This window comes from Panthera leo, chromosome B1 (genome assembly GCF_018350215.1).
Source record: "Panthera leo isolate Ple1 chromosome B1, P.leo_Ple1_pat1.1, whole genome shotgun sequence".
Classification (NCBI taxonomy): domain Eukaryota; kingdom Metazoa; phylum Chordata; class Mammalia; order Carnivora; family Felidae; genus Panthera; species Panthera leo.
The window spans coordinates 72188710-72208435 of NC_056682.1; the positions used below are offsets into that span (position 1 = coordinate 72188710).

At 36.2% G+C, this 19726-nt stretch overlaps 1 protein-coding gene across 4 annotated transcripts in view; it reads left to right on the top strand.

Annotated features, from left to right (window-relative positions):
- The window catches only part of MAP9 (microtubule associated protein 9), a 37534-nt gene extending 18798 nt beyond the window's left edge, over positions 1 to 18736 (top strand). For 3 of the 4 annotated variants that reach the window (XM_042935226.1, XM_042935227.1, XM_042935229.1), the window contains 8 exons: positions 1059 to 1291; positions 3152 to 3222; positions 4481 to 4649; positions 5716 to 5805; positions 7453 to 7614; positions 7745 to 7890; positions 8070 to 8202; positions 15421 to 18736. In XM_042935226.1, the coding sequence (XP_042791160.1) occupies positions 1059 to 1291; positions 3152 to 3222; positions 4481 to 4649; positions 5716 to 5805; positions 7453 to 7614; positions 7745 to 7890; positions 8070 to 8202; positions 15421 to 15543 (1127 nt within the window). In that variant the 3' untranslated portion in view covers positions 15544 to 18736. The remainder of the gene's footprint in view (positions 1 to 1058; positions 1292 to 3151; positions 3223 to 4480; positions 4650 to 5715; positions 5806 to 7452; positions 7615 to 7744; positions 7891 to 8069; positions 8203 to 15420) is intronic. The other variant, XM_042935228.1, reaches the window with a different exon arrangement.
- The last annotated feature ends 990 nt before the right edge of the window (positions 18737 to 19726 follow it).

The window sequence follows — 19726 nt, forward strand, 5'->3', positions numbered from 1 at the left end:
ACCAGTTCCAAAAAATGGCTGTAATAATGAAAGCAGCAGAATTAAGACTTTGACAATAAAAATACAAAGTTGGCCAATAGGTGGATCCTAGTAGAACTGAAAATTGGTGATCACGGACTTCTTTCTGTTGAACATTCCAAAGTGGGGCAGGCAGAATAATAGGAGAAGTTCTGTAATAATGAAACAGAATCTTGTCATGCCACTGCTTGAGGCTGTCCCTTAGAGCATGGAGATGAGTAATAGGCCAGCTTTTAGTGCCCTGTTGGTATCATAGACAACATTTCTGCATCTTGGCAGAAATAAAACTGTCTAGATGGGGGCACCTGGGTGGCTCAGTCAGTGAAGCTTCCAACTTCAGCTCAGGTCATGATCTCGCGGTTCATGAGTTCGAGCCCTGCATCGGGCTCTGTGCTGACAGCTCAGACAGAACCTGGAACCTGCTTCAGATTCTGTGTCTCCTACTCTCTCTGCCCCTCCCCTGCTCACACTCTGTCTCTCTCTCAAAAATAAATAATAAACATTAAAATAAAATTAAAAAAAAAAAAACAACCTGTCTAGAAGAAGGCTTTATTCTCTGTGTGGTGGACTCTTCTAAAATTTCATGAATTCTTGGTTCTCCTGCAGCTCAGCAATTTTACTCCCGTACCACTTGTACCTATAGTAGCATAGAGATGTGTACCTCCTGCCCGCACAGCTTCTTGTTCCAGCTAAGAAACACAGGCTTTCAAATAGAATAGATACTGCCCTCTCACTTACTTGGTTTATCATCAACAGGAGCTTTTGGTGTGCCTTTGGTTTAGGGTAGTTATTCCATTCTACTTACTAATATGATTTTTTTTTTCCTAAGTATTAGGTAAGTCAAATGCTTTAGTACATTAAGTAGCCACTTTCTCTTTTGTACCTCACTTTGGAGAAGAGTTTATTCAAGTTGAATACAATAGCTCTCTTCACATTTTATTTTGCATGGCAATCCTCATTTAGTAGAAAGCAAATGAATCTGTTATCTACCTTATTAGTTCAGAAGAGAGTTTTAGTTTTGTGACTCTGTCTCAAAATAGATCAGAATGAAGAACTTACTGAAAACCACAATTCCTTGAAATCAAATGAAAATGAAGAGAATTCATTTTTGATAGACTTTGTTACTACTCCACATGAGAAATCCAAGGAAAGTCAAGTGATTACTGATGACCTTGAAGAAGAAAAGGAGAAAGCTGAACTGATCATGAATGAGTTGACAGCTGATCCACCGCTATTGAAATCTCAGAGTATCGTAATATCCGCTGATGCAAAGGTATTTATATAAAATTATACCTTTTATACTACAGCAAAACTCAAAATAGATCTGTTAAATATTTTACCTGCCGTATTATGTACTCTTGAATTATCTGTAGAAAACTCATCTTTTGATACTGGTATATTATCAAGTGGTTCTTATTTAATTCAATACTGTTTTACTTCAGGGAAGATTTGCAGTGAATATAATAAAAGTCAATATTTCATTAAAAATTATCAAAGGTATATGATCATAGTATACTTTTAAATATCTAGAAATATAAACCCATAAGTGGGTAGGTTTCTATAGGTCTTCGTGTTACAAAAATGCATCTATCTGGAACAATTTCTAAGGTTTTGAATTAGTGAATTTTTAAACATTTTGGATATCATTTTTAAACATTTTATACATTTTAAAGGAAATCTTTAAGAAATGTTTACCAACATCTTTCTTGTTTAAATGGATGGACAGTATCATTATTAGAAACATTATTATTATTATAACCTTGAGAACCAGATTTATGGTGTGTAGGATTACTTGAAACTATGCCAGAGTAGTATACTTTTAAAATTTATGGTATAGCGTTTTTAGTCTTTATTTCTCTTGAAGCTAGTCTTTATTTCTTATAGCTATAGTCAGCTGGTGACTATGTGTATTTACTATTGGGGAAGGTAACAGTGCTAGTTGAAGACTCGTGGTTGAATAGGACTTTTATAATACAGAATACTAATGCTTTGTATTAAAATTTACAGAGAAGGTTCATTAAACCATGTTCCAGGTATATTGTTCGTAACCACTTTCCTTAGGAAAAATCACTCATGCCAAGTAAGCCATGTAGGTTTCTATCTGTGTTCTCATTTGAATGCTAGCAGCCTTCTGTGTAAAGGAGAGAAGTTACTCCTTAAAAAGAAGAAGGGTATTTGGAATTTATAGATGGGATCCTAGAAATGTCAAACAGAGGCAGTTCTAAATTACAACAGGCAATTTATGTATAATAAGTAAGACCATGACATTTCTTTTGACTGAATCCTTGGCTTTATCCTTACTCCCCTTAAAGGACCTTCCTTAAGTCTGAATCACATCATTCCCCTGCTAAGGTCTCTTTGTTGGATTGTCATCATAAGAATAAAATGCAGAGGGGCACCTGGGTGGCTCAGTTGGTTAAGCGTCTGACTCTTGATTTCTGCTCAGGTCATGATCTCACCGTTCATAAGTTTGAGCCCCAGGTCTGGCTCTGTGCTAACAGCGCAGAACCTGCTTTGGATTCTCTCTCTCTCTCTCTCTCTCTCTCCCTCCCTCTCCATCCCTCCCTCCCTCCCTCCCTCAAAATAAATAAATCAACTTAAAAAAAAAAATAAAATAAAATGCAAACATTTTACCACTTTCTAAGGACCTCACACATTCTTCTCTGACCATCTGTTCCTCCACTCTCCCTGTCATTCACTGTGCTTCAGCATCATTCACCTTTTTCTGTTTCTCAACATTATCAAGTTCTTTCCCTTCTCGAGTTCTTAGCCCTTACTACTTCTTTCTTTCCGTAGACCTTCCTTCATGTGGCCCCTTTCTTCTCGTCATTTATCTTAGCACTGATGTCAAGACCTCAGGGAGGCCTTTCCTGATCACTGTCATTAACATAATCCCTCACTCTAGTCATTGTCACAGGGCCCTAGCTTAACCCCTTCTTGACTCACATTTGTTTTTGTGTTTCATGTCCATCAGCCCTCCCTAAAGTGTAGTATCCTTATTAGTTCCCAGGGACTGCTGTACTTGACACATAGTAGATGTTTCAAAAACATTGATTTCCTTGCAGCTTGGCCCCTAAATCTAACTGTGATAGTTATGGGGAGTAATCCATCTATGGTATTTTCTATTTAATAGAAAACAATTGAAGACAGAAATATGAAGAATAAAAAATCAACAAATAATAGAGCGTCCAGTGCATCTGGCAGGTAATAAAGTTATTATTATCCCAAATTTATGAGTTTATTTCCAACAGACCTAATTTTAGCTTAACTTCTGTAAAGTGAATTTCATTTGGTATTACTTGATTTTCTTTAAATTCCCATCTCATGAAATGAATGAAGTAGTTATTTCATGATAAGACTCCTCAGTTGATCATGTTCTTTTTTGATGAGGAATTTATTAGGGATTCTCTATACTCTACATTATTCGTGGGTTAGAGTTTCTTTGCTGTATGGTAATAAAGCTAAAGTCCAGCATTAGACTTCTCTATTAAGTGTCTTTGTCTAACACATGACAATTATACTTAAAACCTTGAGGATCTGTGGACTAAGGTGGTTTATTAAAATGACAAGATTCTATATTGCTTCATTCACGCCGATGATAATGAATGTCTAACTCATAAATGTTAATCAAAAGCTTCTGTCTTTTAAATTACCGTTAATCAGGGGCGCCTGGGTGGCTCAGTCGGTTAAGCGTCCGACTTCGGCTCAGGTCATGATCTCACGGTTCATGGGTTCGAGCCCCGCATCCGGCTCTGTGCTGACAGCTCAGGGCCTGGAGCCTGTTTCAGATTCTGTGTCTCCCTCTCTCTCTGCCCCTCCCCCACTTGCACTCTGTCTCTCACTGTCTCAAAAATAAATAAACATTAAAAAAAAAAATAAATTACCATTAATCAAATAAAGCAAGGGTCAGCAAACCTTAACTGTAAAATGCCAGTTAGTACATGGATTAGGATTTATGGGCCATATTCTCTTTCTTGTAACTACTCAGTTCTGCTGTTATAGCAGGAAAACAGCCTTAGGCAACATGTAAATGAATGATCGTAGCTGTGGTGCAGTAAACTTACAAAATAAGTAAACTGTACAAAACTGGGTAGTGGGCCATATTTTCCTGCCAACCCCTGAAGTAGAAAATGCTATTCTAACTATTTAGAATTGTTTTTTTGTAACAAAATGATACAAGAGACTTAAAATCTACTTTATTTATATTATTTTCTCCATGTAACTTGAGATGTAATCCATGTTTCTTAAAAATGTTCTAATTACAATTTTCTAGAAAGAGCAAGCACTTTGAAGCTCTAAGTAAGAAAAGACTATCATCGTTGTCTTTTTTTACATTTTCAAAATACTTATAACTTATTAATTTATAATGTAATTTCAAATATAGTAGCTGTAAATTCTAATGTATTTTTCTTCTACCAAGTGCAATTGTAGTAACTGTGTTGATTTCTTTGGATCTTTTCAGATTAATGACCTCTGACTTTTTAAAGAAATCTAGTTCTATAAGGAGACCACCGTCAGCATCTACCTCTTCTCACTATTTAGGGACTTTGAAAGTCTTGGACCAAAAGCCCTCACAGAAACAGAACCTAGAACCTGAACGAGCAGATAACATAAGGGCAGCTGTTTATCAGGTAAAAAGGAAAACATTTTTTAAAAATGAAGAGTCACCTAATAAGGTTACCCGTTTATCAAGGAATAAAATGACCCTGTCAGAAATGGTGGTTTAATACTTAATTTATTGGGAAGAATGTTCCTTTGTAATACCTGAGCAACCCAAAGTTTTTTTTTTTTTTTTTTTTACTAAATTATTTCTTTCTAAGCTTTGCTTAACCAATCATAGCTGTTTTGTTTTGTTTTTTTATTTTTTATTTTTTAAGTTTCTTTTCATTTTTTTTTTACATTCATTTATTTTTGAGAAGCAGAGTGAGACAAAGCATGAGCAGGGGAGGGGCAGAGAGAGAAGGAGACACAGAATCCGAAGCAGCCTCCAGGCTCTAAGCAAGCGGTCAGCACAGAGCCTGATATGGGGCTCGAACCCACAAACTGTGAGATCACGACCCGAGCCTAAGTCGGACGCTCAACCGATTGAGCCACCCAGGCGCCCCCATAGCTGTTTTTAAAGAAAGAGAATATGCCATGAAAATTTATAAAATTCCAGCCAAAGCAAAAATATGGTTAAGGTCTATATATGTTTTTATGCTTTTTCTTCTTAAAATGTATGAACAAATGAACAAATGTATGAACAAATTTATGAACAAAAAGTTTTAATTTTTTTCTTTCCTAAGAATTTGTATTTGAAGTAAGCTTGCATAGCAAAAGACTTTCCTGATTTTTCCTCATTTCCAAAAAGGTCCTTTTTTTTTTTTCTTGTCTTGTTTATTACACTACATAGTACACTTTAGAAAATTGTACTTGAGAAATTTGGAGAAAAATGTGAACTTTCATGTAGCCATTATATTCAATCTTTGAATTCTGTTGTTAAATCTAAGAAAGATGACAGACATATTTTTTATTCATACTTATCTTTATATATTACAATATTATTAGAAAAAGAAAAATGATACTAGTGTATATAGAATTTCTAAATTTTGTGTTTTGCCTTTTTAAAATTTTAATCAAATATTTCAGAAATGGGTAAGAATTCTAATTCATTTGGGAAACTTTGAATATCATATAGTTTCTTTCTTATTCTCACAGGAGTGGTTAGAAAAGAAAAATGTGTATTTACATGAAATGCACAGAATTAAAAGGATTGAAAGTGAAAACCTAAGGATCCAAAACGAACAGGTATTCTGAAATACAGAAGTGGAAAATACTGTGGATTTTTAAGTCAGTAAAATATCTCTAAATATTTAACATTGCTAAATCTACTGTTGTTTAAATGGCAAAATAATATGCATAAAAGAATCGATTTCTGATTTTATTTCTCTTGTACTTTATACATTTTTAGTTTGATATGAATATAACCGTTTTACATGAAAACAGATACACAGAGATTTCTGTTTTTTGTACTCATTTGACCGTACTCATTGTGAACTTATTGTTGCTTGTGGACACCTGTTCACTCTTACTTCACTTTTCCCTGTGAAAAATTGACTTCAATCTTACAACTTAGCCAAGAATGTAAAGGGTCATCAGACATTGACCTCTAGTTTTCCTCTTTTCCACCTTGAATTTTATACGTGTCTTCAGGACCAACCCCTACGTGAACTCTTGAGCCATATCCTTCCCACTGTCCAGAGGTAGGCTCTTATTTCAGTACTTGAGTCTCTGCCTCTAACTCCTGCCTGGTAGTCTCCGACATGCTTAGTTCCTTCGCATCTTCTAAACTAAAAGCCCTCTACTGTGCTGTGCAATACTTCAATGGATTCAGAGAGGAACCTATTTCCCAAGTGCAGGGTACTGCATGGAGCAGCCCTGCAGGGGTGTGCCACATCCCCGTCACCACTTTTGCAGCGTTTCTCTGCTGTGCTCAGTGCCAGACACCTTCTCGTGTGATCTGCGCGACTCGGGGAGGTACGTCGTGCCTTCCCTTCTGAATCATGTTTTCTCTAAGGCTTTCTGTCGTTTAATGGTAAGCAATATTTTAGAGCAAGCCAAGAATATGGGATTAGATGGAGGTAAGTAAAGTCGTAACATACTTACCATACACTCACCGACATATTTTCCTGTCTGCACATAGTTTCAACATGTGGGCTCTGTTGTTTAGTAACAATTTTATGCTTTGATGTCAGTCAGAACTCCGGTTCAAAGCAAAAATCTGTGTGACTTGGCCAATCTACCTCACTCTGACTTACTTTATAAGCCTGTAACTTTCCTGATATCTTTCTTTTAATGGAATGTGGGTTTTTTTGAAGCTTATTTATTTATTTTGAGAGAGAGAGAGCAGGGAAAGGGCAGAGAGAGAGGGAAGGAGAAAATCCCAAGCAGGCTGTCAGCACAGAGCCCGACGGCGGGGCTGTATCTCATGACCCTGAGATCGTGACCTGAGCCGAAATCAAGAGTAGGTTGCTTAACCGACTGAGCCACCCTGGTGCCCCTTAATACAATGTTTTATTATTAGTATTTCGCAGTAGTACTTGGCCTATTAGTTTTGACAACATTTGTTCAGTACATTTCCAAAAAACAGTTCTTTCCCATGAATAGCAGATCAATATCAGATAAATGGTTTAAGAAAAGGACATTTTAAAATGCAATGAGTAAAAATAAAATTAAAATGCAATGAAAAAATCAGATGACTTTTTTTTTTTTTTTTTTTGTAAATCAACTTGTCTAACCTATCCTAAATAAATTATCTTCTTTGAAAAACAATTTCTAGAAACGATGACTATGTAGGGAACGAAATGCAATCTGTTTGTGTGTATCGGCATCTCCCGATACTTGGCCATCTATTTACCCGCACACATCTAACTGTCTCTTATTTTTCTGAAATAGAAAAGAGCTGCTAAGAGAGAAGAAGCATTAGCATCATTTGAGGCCTGGAAGGCTATGAAAGAAAAGGAAGCAAAGAAAATCGCCGCCAAAAAAAGACTTGAGGAAAAAAACAAGAAAAAAACCGAGGAAGAAAATGCTGTGAGAAAAGGAGAGGCGCTACAGGTATGCAGGGGCTTCGGACATCTGCCTTCCTTATCCTCCCTCGCTCAGCACCTGTGGGACTGATTGACTGGGCTTCTCCTTACCTGGTCACATCCACGGTCAGTAAGAAACTCGTTGTGAACTCTTTCAGGCGTTTGAACGATGGAAAGAGAAAAAGATGGAGTATCTTAGAGAGAAAAATAAAAAGGAGAAAGAATATGAAAGAGCGAAGAAGCAGAAAGAGGAGGAAACTATTGCTGAGAAAAGGAAAGATAACTTAACAGCTGTAGAGAAATGGTAATCCCAAATGAGAACTGTTTTGCTCCATTTCAAATGAATAACGCTCTAGGCTTTTAAAACATTGTTTGCTTGAAATTTACTAATGTATCGGCATCTCATTACCACAAAGATGTATTAGGAAATCTTTATTATAGCCTCTCCTTTAACCACCCAGTGTTTTGTACTGTCCTACATAGGAATGAAAAGAAGGACGCCTTTTTCAAAGAAAAGGAGAAAGAGAGAATAAATGAGAAAAGAAGAGAAGAACTGAAAAAAGCAGAGAAGAAAGATAAAGACAAGCAAGCTATTGATGAATATGAAAAATGGCTGGTAGGTATTGTTTGTTAATGCACCTGTGTCTTATTAATGTACTTTATTCATGACTGTTCTGTGCCTAATTCTAATCCCTTTTGCCCCTGCCTGCTGGTCATTTCTACTCAAAGCTGCCTTGTTGAATCTGTTCTCTCCCTATGTCTATCATATTGTCTTTGATTTACTCATTTCTGTTAACGCTTCTACTATTCCTTCAAGCACTCAGGCGTAAGCCTTCAAGCATGATACTCTTCCTTACCCGCATTCCCAGGGTTAGTCACTTACCAGTCGTGCCTAGTCTTCCTTTGCAATGACTCTTAGGTGTAAAATCACGGAAAGCTGACAAGTGCACTGCTGAAGGACTTGTCAGCTTTTAGGTGGGACTTGTCATGACACATAGTAATACTGAATTGAACGGTGAGAAAGTTATTCCACTTTTTAAATTCTCTTTTGCTCTTTCCAATGACCTCGAGGAGAAAGTCTCATTTTGGTGCTTTTTAATGAAAGAACGCAAATAAGAAGTTCGGGAGGAAAATGTCTACCTGGACTTAACATGTTTCTGTTTTTTAAATATTTTTTCTTCTGTTTTAGTCTACTTATGTTTGTAGTTCCTTTTCATTGATGTTAAGCAAAATACTGTTTTCCATTTTAAAATATCATCATATATATACGTGTTTATCAATTTTTGACTAGGTAACGTGTTCATATGAAAAGCACTTTACATCGGTAGGTGGCACATTCACGCGGGTAGTTAGCACTCCGCCTGCTGCAGCAATCACAAAGTGTAAAAGTTGCTCCACAGGGGCATAGCATCCGGTAGGGCTCTCTCCAGTAAGATTTCTTATAAACTTTTTGAATTCATGTCAATGTGCTAGTTTAAAATACTGTTCAGGGTATTTTGTGGTTGTATTTCTCTGGTTAGGACTGACTTTTAGCATCTTTTCATTTGTGGAGGGTCACTTGTCATTTTTTTTTGTAAACTGTTAATCCATAGACTTTGCACATTTTTCTGTTGGTCTTTTTCATATTAATTTTCAGAAGCTTTTTTATACACTAGGGAAATAAGCCTATTTCTGGTAGGAGTTACAACCACTTTTTCCCATGGTTTTGTTGATCTCTCAACTTTGCATATAGTATTTTATGCGATGAACAATTTTGTTTTATCTTCTGGTGTCAAATTTATCAGTCTTTTGAGTTCTATTTTCAGGCATAGTTGAAAAGACTTTCTTCATGACTTGAAGTTAAATAAAGTGCTCTCATTTTTCTTCTAGTAACTTTATGATTTTAATATCTTGACATTTTAACATTTGACCAGCTTATAATTTATCTTGCTCGTGATGGGATATATGATTCCAACTTTATTTTTTCCAAACACATCTCCTATAAAAAAGCCTTTTACCCAATGATTTGAGGTACTGCCTTTGTTATCTGATACATTCCCAGAACTTAGGATCTGTTTCTTCTCTTCTTTCTTTTTTTAATGTTTATTTATTTCTGAGGGGGGGGGGGGGGGGAGAGAGAGAGAGAGAGAGAGAGAGAGAGAGAGAAAGAGAGAAACAGAATATAAGCGGGGGAGGGACAGAGAGAGAGGGAGACACAGAATCCGAAGCAGGCTCCAGACTACGAGCTGTCAGCACAGAGCCTGACACGGGGCTCAGACTCACAAACCATGAGATCATGACCTGAGCTGACGTTGGACGCCCAACTGACTGAGCCACCCGGGTGCCCCAGGATCTGTTTCTTGACTTTCTGTTCCATGGGTCAATCTCAGATCTCACTGTACATATTCCATATACTGTTTCATTGTCAGGACTTTATATGTTTTCATATCTGTTTTGTTTAATCTTCCTTCATAGCTCCACTTTCAAGTATCTATTATTATTTACTTTTTCACATAAACTTTAGAATCAACAGTAGCTAGAGAAACATTCAGGACACAAGGCAGACTATGTAAAGATAAGATAAAAACATGAAGCATTTAGGAATAAACTTAAGAAACGTGCAAGACAAAGACAACTATGAAGAAAATTTTAGAACACTCCTAAAGGACACAAATGAAGACTTGAGAACATGGATCAAAACTGCTCTTGGATAGAAATACTCAGTCTTATAATGATGTTATAGATGTCAGTTCTCCCTGCAGTAATTTACAAATTTAATGCAATCCTAATAAAAATAGCAACAGAATTTATTATTGTTTATGTGTTGACTTTTGTGCAGCTTTATGCCAATTTCAGGCAGAAAAACAGTAAGGAATAAGGTGATCAAAATTGGTTTAATGGTTTGAATGAGGAAGGTAGTGTTTCGTGATGGCTTTCTTAAACTTTTTAAAAAAAATTTTTAATGTTTATTTTTGAGAGAGAGAGGGGGGTGGGTAGGGCAGAGAGAGAAGGAGACACAGAATCCGAAGCAGGCTCCAGGCTCTGAGCTGTCAGCACAGAGCCCTATGCAGGGCTCAAACCTACGAACTGTGAGACCACGACCTGAGCCGAAGTTGGACGTTTAACTGACTGAGCCACCCAGGCGCCCCTTCCTTAAACTCTTAAATAGTGCTTGGTTCTAAGAAAAATGAAAACTCTTCATAGATCAAGGAGACATACACTGTGTGCTAGTATCACTTGTAGCAACTAAATGTACGTGTTTAAGTTTTCAGTTTTATTTTCACTTATTCTTGAAAATGGAATAGAATCTCCTTAATGACTAAGCCACAGTTAGGTACATTGTGTTTTATTACAGTACTTAGTCACTTTCTCATCCTGATCAGTCCTCTAGAGAACAAAAACTCATCAATCAAAGATGTACGATGAAAATGACTTGTTTTTTTTTTTTTTTTTTTTTTTTTTAATTTTTTTTTCAACGTTTTTTATTTTATTTTTGGGAGAGAGAGACAGAGCATGAACGGGGGAGGGTCAGAGAGAGAGGGAGACACAGAATCAGAAACAGGCTCCAGGCTCCGAGCCATCAGCCCAGAGCCCGACGCGGGGCTCGAACTCACGGACCGCGAGATCGTGACCTGGCTGAAGTCGGACGCTTAACCGACTGAGCCACCCAGGCGCCCCGAAAATGACTTGTTTTGATGTCAGTATAACCTCAACAAATATATGCTACTTATAAAAACGTCCATATACAATATGTTACAGAACTACTCCTCCATTTTACCAATCTCTTATTAAAATTTGTTTGCAGATAGTTTGGAAAAATACCCCTATTTAGAAGTCTAAGGACTTTCATTTTAATGTAAAGTTACGTGTCAAAATTTTGTTATAAAATCTAATTTGAGTAGTGAGCATTGGATGAGTTATTCTTTTAGGGGAAAGTTATAGCCAAAGATCAGTAAGACTCTCTTCTTTACGCTGGTTCCCAGATTAATTAATAGTTGCCTTTAATAAGAAAATGAATAAAAAGTTCAGTCTCCAACAGACAACAGTCAGAAGGACTTTATAACAAGGTTCTTTTAATTTTTAATTATTGCTTGAGTAATATTACCAATAATTAATTATTACTTAAGATAACATTATAGATCATCTGAATTGATATTAAGGTTGATAGTTGCTTATTTCCTATTCTGACCTTTTTAGTATCTACCAGTAAGAACAAACTTGTTTCATGTTTCCCTCTCTCTCCCCATGTTAAATGGAACAGACAAAAAGAGGTTTGGTCAGTTTCTGTGGACACAGCCTAGTCTTTGCTTTTCTGCTACCTAGCAAGAGGGTCTGCCTCCCTCTGAGATACTAAAATGATTGACCGTGACTCAATTATAGTTTTTTTTTGTTTTCTCAATTAAGATTCTGAAAGGAGATTCCCTCTTTGCTTTAGTAGGACTAGCAGGCATGCAAACATTTTCATGATCTGGAGCAGGGTGTTAAAATAATTTCATACCTCTCTATTCCTTTCGTTTTATGTGAATAATTGTATGTCGATGGAAACCTTGCGTTATCGTATTCTCCTTGTGACATCTATCAGTTCCACACAGGTACGGGTAAAAGAACCGTAGACACCTAATAATTTACCAAAAATGCTGCCCCTCCCAAGCCGCCCAGTCTGCAGAGGCAGTGTTGTTTAAGGGTTCCTGGGTACTGCTGCTCCTTGAGAAAATCACCAAGGTGAGGAAACCACCCAACTTTCAGGTGTTAGCAGAGACTTGGAGAAATGGAAAGACAATCTGAGCTGCAGGGTGAAAGGAGCGAGAACTGTTAACATTTCAGGTAGTCCTAGATTAATATCTAGATTTCATGGTACTTCCCACATACTCAGTCATCTCTTTGACGGGTATGTGTACGGGGAAACAGAATGGTTCGAAAATCCATCTGCTTTCATGAAAATGTGAGATTCTGGAAGATAATATTTTCAAATAAGATGAGGGTCAGAACTGTTCCCATCAAGCAGTAAAATAAAAACTTACCATTCCATTCACCCAGAAGCCAGCGTTCTCGCCTGGATTATTCCCACCACTTCCCAGGATATGTAGCCCTTAATCCCTCATTTGCCTCCAGAGGTGGTCCCACATTTCACTGCTTTTTCTACAGCTAAACTTCTAAAGGTTTATTTACACTTCTTAGTTCTCCATACCCTTTTCACCCTCCACACACTCCGAGCTTGTCTCTTTTGCCATTGTGTTACAGAAACTACGCTTTGACAGTTAGTTTTGCAGACCATGTAGCCATCCAATGTGTTGTTTTCTGCCACATTCCCCGGACCTCTCAAACATTCTAGATAGTCGCATCCTCCTTCTTGCAGCCATCTTCTCCCCTGGGTGCCCTGTTCCCCCGGTTTCTCTCACTTCCCGGCCTCCCTTCCCAGCGTCACTTGTTGACTTCTCTTCTCTTACATATGTTCCAGTTGTTACTGTGGCCTGCGGGCCCCACCGCACCTCACTGTCCTGTCTTTATTCTCACCTGGCACCCCCTTCCCATCTTCCCAGTTTGAGTCACGCTGGCTCTCTCGTTTCTCCTCACATCCCAAGGTTCTCTGACTTGTCTGAGCCCTGACATATACTGTTCCCTCTGCTTGAAATGCTCTCTCCCCATCGCGTATCACAAATGGGTTCTCTTACCCATCTTGTCTCACTCACAGTGACATTCCTGAGTCCACTTTTCTTTGCAAGTACTCCCTTTTGCTCTTTAACAATCACAACGATTTTTTCATGATGTTCCATAGAAATTCTCACAACTCGAAATGATCTGTGGTTTATTTGATTGTTTATTAACTGCCTATTTTGAAAATCCCCTGAGGGACAGGGACCAAATCAGTGTGTTTGGATTTTAGAATCACTTTATGCATGGCCCTCACTATGCTACTTGACCCAGAGTAGGATCTCAGTGCTTAAAAGGTGAATGAGTAAACATAAATCAAAGCAGTATAGTACCAAATATTAGACCCCCCAGGACCCCTCAGAACCTGTTACAAGTAAGGATATGCTATATAATAAAGTAACGCAAATTAATACATGCAGGGAAATTATAATTTGGTTATTTGTGTGTCATTTGGGCATAAAATCCCTTCAGAAAATTACCCTACAACAATAGAAACTCCAAAAGAACTAAAGCAATGAATATAAAATGCCAAACAATAGAAGAACCAAAAGAAAATAAAACAGTATCAAGTCTCACAAGATAAGATGCTTTTCTAAACCTAGAAGTGCTATGGAAATAACAAAGGAAAACATGAACAGATATGAAATTTAAAATCATTAATGCATTAACATAAAAAGTCAGTGTAGGTGCTGCTTGGTGAATTCCTACAGCAGCTTTGAAAAATAAATTATTTCCCAGTAAAGTTGAACATAGTCAAACCCTACAAACCAATTTTACTCCAAGCATGTACATGGAGAGAAAATCTTGACTTATAAGTACAAGGAATCAAACAAGGATGTTTATAACATGGTCATTGCGTGGAAAAAAAAAAAAAAAAAGGAACATCATTCTTTCACAACAACAACAACAAAAATTGATTAGTTGTGATAAGTTGCTATGCTGGAATTCTATGAGTATTCTATGGAATATCAAGGAACTAGAGTTATACCTCATATAGCTGGATCTTAGAAATATTAAGATGAATAAAAGAGGATGTTGCAAAAAATATATAGTGTGTTCCCTTTTATTATAAATTGTAAAAACATGCAAAAAAAGTTACTTATTGGGGGATTAATACATACATGATAAAAGTATTACATATTATAATAAAATATTACAATAAAATTAAGAGATACACTGGAATGATAAGCATCGAATTCAGAGCAATGGATACCTCAGTGGGGTGGAGAGGAAGGACTGTGATAAGGGAATGAACACCGAGAGCTTCAAAAGTATTGGTCATGTTTTCTTTTAGAAGGCAGATAGCGGGTTCACAGGTTTTGACCGTATTACTCTTTAAACAGTTGTCACGGCTGAAATATTTCTTATTTTTTATTTTATTTATTTATTTATTTTGGTAAAAAGGACTAAAAGTAACATAGATAAAATGTTTGCTGCAAAGATAATATTTACTGTATGAAACTCTGCAGGGGGCGCCTGAATGACTCAGTCGGTTAAGTGTCTAACTCTTGATTTCGGCTCAGGTCATGATTTCATCATTCACGGGTTCGAGCCCCGCATTGGGCTCTGTGCTGGCAGCACGGAGCCTGATTCTCTGTCTCCCTCTCTCTCTGCCCCTCCCCAACTCATGCTCTATGTCTCTCAAGATAAATAAATAAATAAATTCTGAAAAAGGTGTTTATGATATCCATATCAATGAGCCAAATAATTGAGAAAAAAATTCACTTAAAAGTGCTAAAGAAATCAAAATGTGCTCAAACTCAATAATAAGCAAAGAAACATGAGACTTAGCTTTCAACTATTTATGAAAATTTTGAAGTATCCCTGCTGCTATGGCAGATTCAACTTTTGCACCCAGTAAATTTAGTTCTGAGAATCTGTTCTCAGAAAGTCATCCACCGACCTCTAATAATTATTCTCTTTGAGTTATGGAATTTTAGGGTTTTTTCCCATTTTTCACAATTTTATTTAAATATTATCACTTTTAATATTAAAAAATAAGTGATTAAGTGGTGTATTAGTTCCTGTTGGTAGTATTCTTTATAAGCAATATTCTCTAGCTACTGTTCCTTTATAAACAATTAAATCGGAAATGACATTTAAATCTCCTGTAATGGATTATTTTGTTCTTCAATGAGCAACTTGATTTGAAAATAATGTTCATATATGTATGTAAATTTACAGTGTTCTGTTTTCTCTTTAGGAAAAGAAAGAAAGGCAGGAAAGAATTGAACGAAAACAGAAGAAACGTCATTCCTTTCTTGAAAATGAGGCACTTCCTCCCTGGAGCCCTCCAAGTCGAACTGTGTTCTCAAAAGTGTTTTGATAATTCTCATTCTTACGTGAGATGTAGTTATTTATCAATTCACTAATTTTAGCCGTGAGTTTGAAACTATTTATTCAGTTAGTTATAGTTAGAAGAGTTCTATGTTATTAAACGCCAGCCATTTCCACTGACTGTGGATAAGATGCTTTGGAGTTTAATCAATGAAATAATTGAAGGCATTTTTCTTGGACCGTAGATAAGCTGCCTCAAATGAGAAGCTAATAATTAGATCGCTCTTACCGTTAAAAGAACCCTTTATCATGTCTTTGCAATTGTTACAATCAGGTGACCCATGACCACTTTCAGCCGTGCCCGGTATTGAAGTGTGTGTATTCCCCAGAATAAAGGAAACCATTTAGGTATGACAATCATAGAAATAATTGAATCATTCTGTGAATGATTGTCCACGTAGATTCAGGTTTTAAAAGGAATCATTGCTGGCAGTACGCATGTATTATTTTTTCCAAAACTTATCTTTAACTTGAGTGGTTGTACTTGCACTGTACAAGTTACAGTTTTGGTCGGGTGAGGCAGTAGTTCAGTAGAAGTCTAATCCTCCAGGCATTCTATTTAAGGAGTATGCCTTATGTTTTAATATGAGTGTATCTGTCCCACATTTCCATGACAATCATAGACCTAGGCATTTGAGTAGACCTCTCAAATTTGTCCTCTAAATTCTATCTCACTTTATTATTTCGGTGATATCAAAAGATATCCGTTTCTTGGCAGTGAAATACTCACACAATTGAGATGGAAATTCCACACGAGTTCAAGGTCATTATCACTGTTATTATTTTCCAGATTTAAGCCATATAGGTGATAAAGGCAATATTTGACCTCTTAACCTATTCTAGAGTCTTATAGCTTATATTTAGAAGACAGCTGTATAGGAAGGTAACTTGTAGAAAATGCCCAAAGAATCTTTATTTATTTATTTGATCTGTGCATATCTTTATATTAATTGGACTCATACTTGAACTGGTCAGCTAATTTATCACAGACCAAATGTATGCTCTCAGAGTTGTGATACTACTTTAGCCAATGATGGGATGCAATGATGGGTGAGAATATAATTACTTTTTATTAAGCACCTATTGTATGGTCTCTTCTGGGTCTTTACAAATGTTAATTCTTTGCAACAAGTATTCAACACAGGTATTATTTTTCAGATTAAAAATGCTGAGACTCAGAGAAGTAACTTGCCATACATTTAGCATGTGACATTTGAGATTAGAATTGAGTAAGTCTTCCTCCCCCCAGAATCAATAGGCTCATTTTTATGCTCTGTATTATATCAACTTTATAAACACATTTTACCTCTCAGATCCTAAAATCGTGCATTGTTACTTAGAGCTTGTATTTCCTTTTAAGAAATATCTGTTTGTTATCAGAGGTGGTGAACTTTATTAGATCTATAAAATGAAAGAAGATTTCATAATATGTAAAGAATTAGTCAAATGCCTTGTATGTAGTATTAGAATGTCAGGAAACCCAGCAGGTAGTGGAACATAGGCTTTTGAGATAGTCACTCAGAAGGTCCCACTCTGAGGATTAGGCTGGCTGCAGTGCGTTCAAGATAAGAGACATCACGGATCACTAGATCACATCAGTGCTACAGGTAGTTGTGTTTTTTTTGTTTTTTTGTTTTTTTTTAATTATAAACAAAACTAGAAGCCTTTTTATACTGCCAGGAACCAGGAGAATACTTCATGAAATTGAAACTATTATCACCAATGTGTATTATCAATATGGGATTTAGCTCCTCTGTTTTTCACCAAATAGATATATATAGTGCCTACCAGGATGAATCGTTGTTTATGGTATCTAATTAGCTATTCAGAGCTAAGAAGGTATTTGCAAATTCCAGGAAAGTTAAAAAAGGTCAGGGATATGAGATCATAAATGCATATGTCATAAATTTCACATTAAATGTTTACACTTCCCAATTATTTTCTTCTTCATTATCATTTAGTGGCTTGCTATCATCGCTTCTTAGTTGCAGGAGCACTGAATGAAGTTAGCAATTAATGTAAAGCATGTGGCACATAATAAGGACTTAATAAATGTTCATTTTCACTTACTTACTTCCATAAGCCCTGCATTTCCCCACTTCATGTATGTGAGGAGAAGGTCAACACGGATGGGATTGATAATGGTTATTTGACTTACACGTTCTTAGCATGCAAGAAGAAATCTCCACTTTCCTGGCCAGTCTGGCCATCAAAAGAGAATATGGAGGTGAGTTGGATTAGAGACCTCCTAAAAAGAAATCTAAAGAAATCTAAATCTTAGCACTGCTTGTGAAGTAGAATGAAATGGGAAATTGAGGTGTTTGCGAAGACCCAGCAATTCATTTCCCTCAGTGGGGAATTTTGTCTTAACTACGATAAATAATAAATTACTTCCTGTTTACAGTAACACCTGCTGATCAGTTATCTAGTTGAATGAAATCCTCTCTTCTTCCCGTAGCAAAAATAAAGCTGAGTTTTAAGAGCTGGATGAAAGTAAAGTACTGTTGACTTTCTGAGATCCAAAGGAGAGAATCCAACCTGGTAATATTCTCTTGAATGCATTTATCTATTTAAGGGGTATGATTTTCCCATATATCCTTTAAAGTATCAAATATCAATACATTTGCTCATCAAGTTTTCATTAATTTATAATAGGGAATTCAAATTAAAGACACTAAAAGCGTATAGATTTTCAGACTAAAATTCTACTTTTGTAAACTGTATTGATCACTTGAATGCTAACACTTCAAAGTACAGAATATAAGAATTTAATGAATATTTTGTAATATGACTGAAAACAATTTCCCTAGAAATTGGCAGATTAATACAAAAATAAAATTGTATACAGAATGTATTTTCCCCATAACAAGCAAGAAAACAGTAGTGCGTTCTATAAATAGAGAAAAACTATATGGCATTTTAGATCAGTAGGAAGTGGCAGTTTTCTTAAAGAAAATAAGAACCATTCAGGGATAACAATTTTCCAGTGGTTTGTATTGCATCCTGTTTTGAAAATGTTAGTAGTTCATTTATTGTTCTAAATAGTATTGAAACTGATGTCTCACTGTTGCCAAAGCGGTAGCTGAAAATAGTTAAGTGTTCCCAGTTGTATATACCTTGGAGTGATAAAACTATGTATCTGGAAGGGTTTTAATAATTTAATAAAGTTGGCCCAAACACTATTTCTAAGTTGAATGACTACTTTGACTTGCCCAAGCTCAGATCACTAACCATAAGAATCCAAAGTTAGAAATCAGGTGTCCAGTTTTCCGGTTGTAATCAGCCCACCATTCCACAATTTTGAGATCTGATAAAACTTTCACACTAACTTTTGTAGCCATGGTCATTATCAACTTAGTTCGTTTTGATTCTCTCCAATGGTCCCTTATTCTTCCAGTGCCTTCTCCATAACTCCACCAGATCAAAGCTCTTTGGGCACCTCCACCACTATTTCATGGGTGGGGGGAGTACTGAAGTTTCTGAAGCTCTGGGTCACAGGCTACAGTAAAATAGAAAAAAAGGAATTTCTCAAAATGGGAGAAATTGCATGTTAGCCAAAGTAGGTCCCGAGAATAAACTAGTACAGAAAACAAATTTTCCTGATGTAATCTTGGCTCTAATTTCAGTAGTGCTATATTAAAAGGTATTTAAACCCATATGCTTCCATTCTACACAAAGCAAAGATATTACCAATTGTCCTGCTTCCTAGGTACATTGGCTGACAGAATAATGAATGCTATGTAAATGCTTAACTAGAGACTTCCCTGAATTCTTTTTATTTTAAAATTTCTTGTGATTTGATTATTTTGGAACATGTTACATGTAATTGTATAATGTTAATTAAATTATTGGTATTAAATTTAGGATGTTTAAGAATTACTTGAAGAGATGTATTTAATGTCTGCTTTTTAGTAGCATACTTCATGTTCTGCTTAATTAAAGTTAATCATTAAAGATTTATTTTATTGGGTCCTGTTATTTATTGATTGTGCCAAATTTCATTTCATAACGTTGAAAAATGTGGTGTGAGTTTTATTTGTGGGCTAAAGGTGAAATGATCATTGTCATTTGCAGCAACATGGATGGATCTAGAGAGTATAATACTAAGCGTAATAAGCCAGAGACAGACAAACAGCATATGATTTCACTCATATGTGGAATTTAAGAAAGAG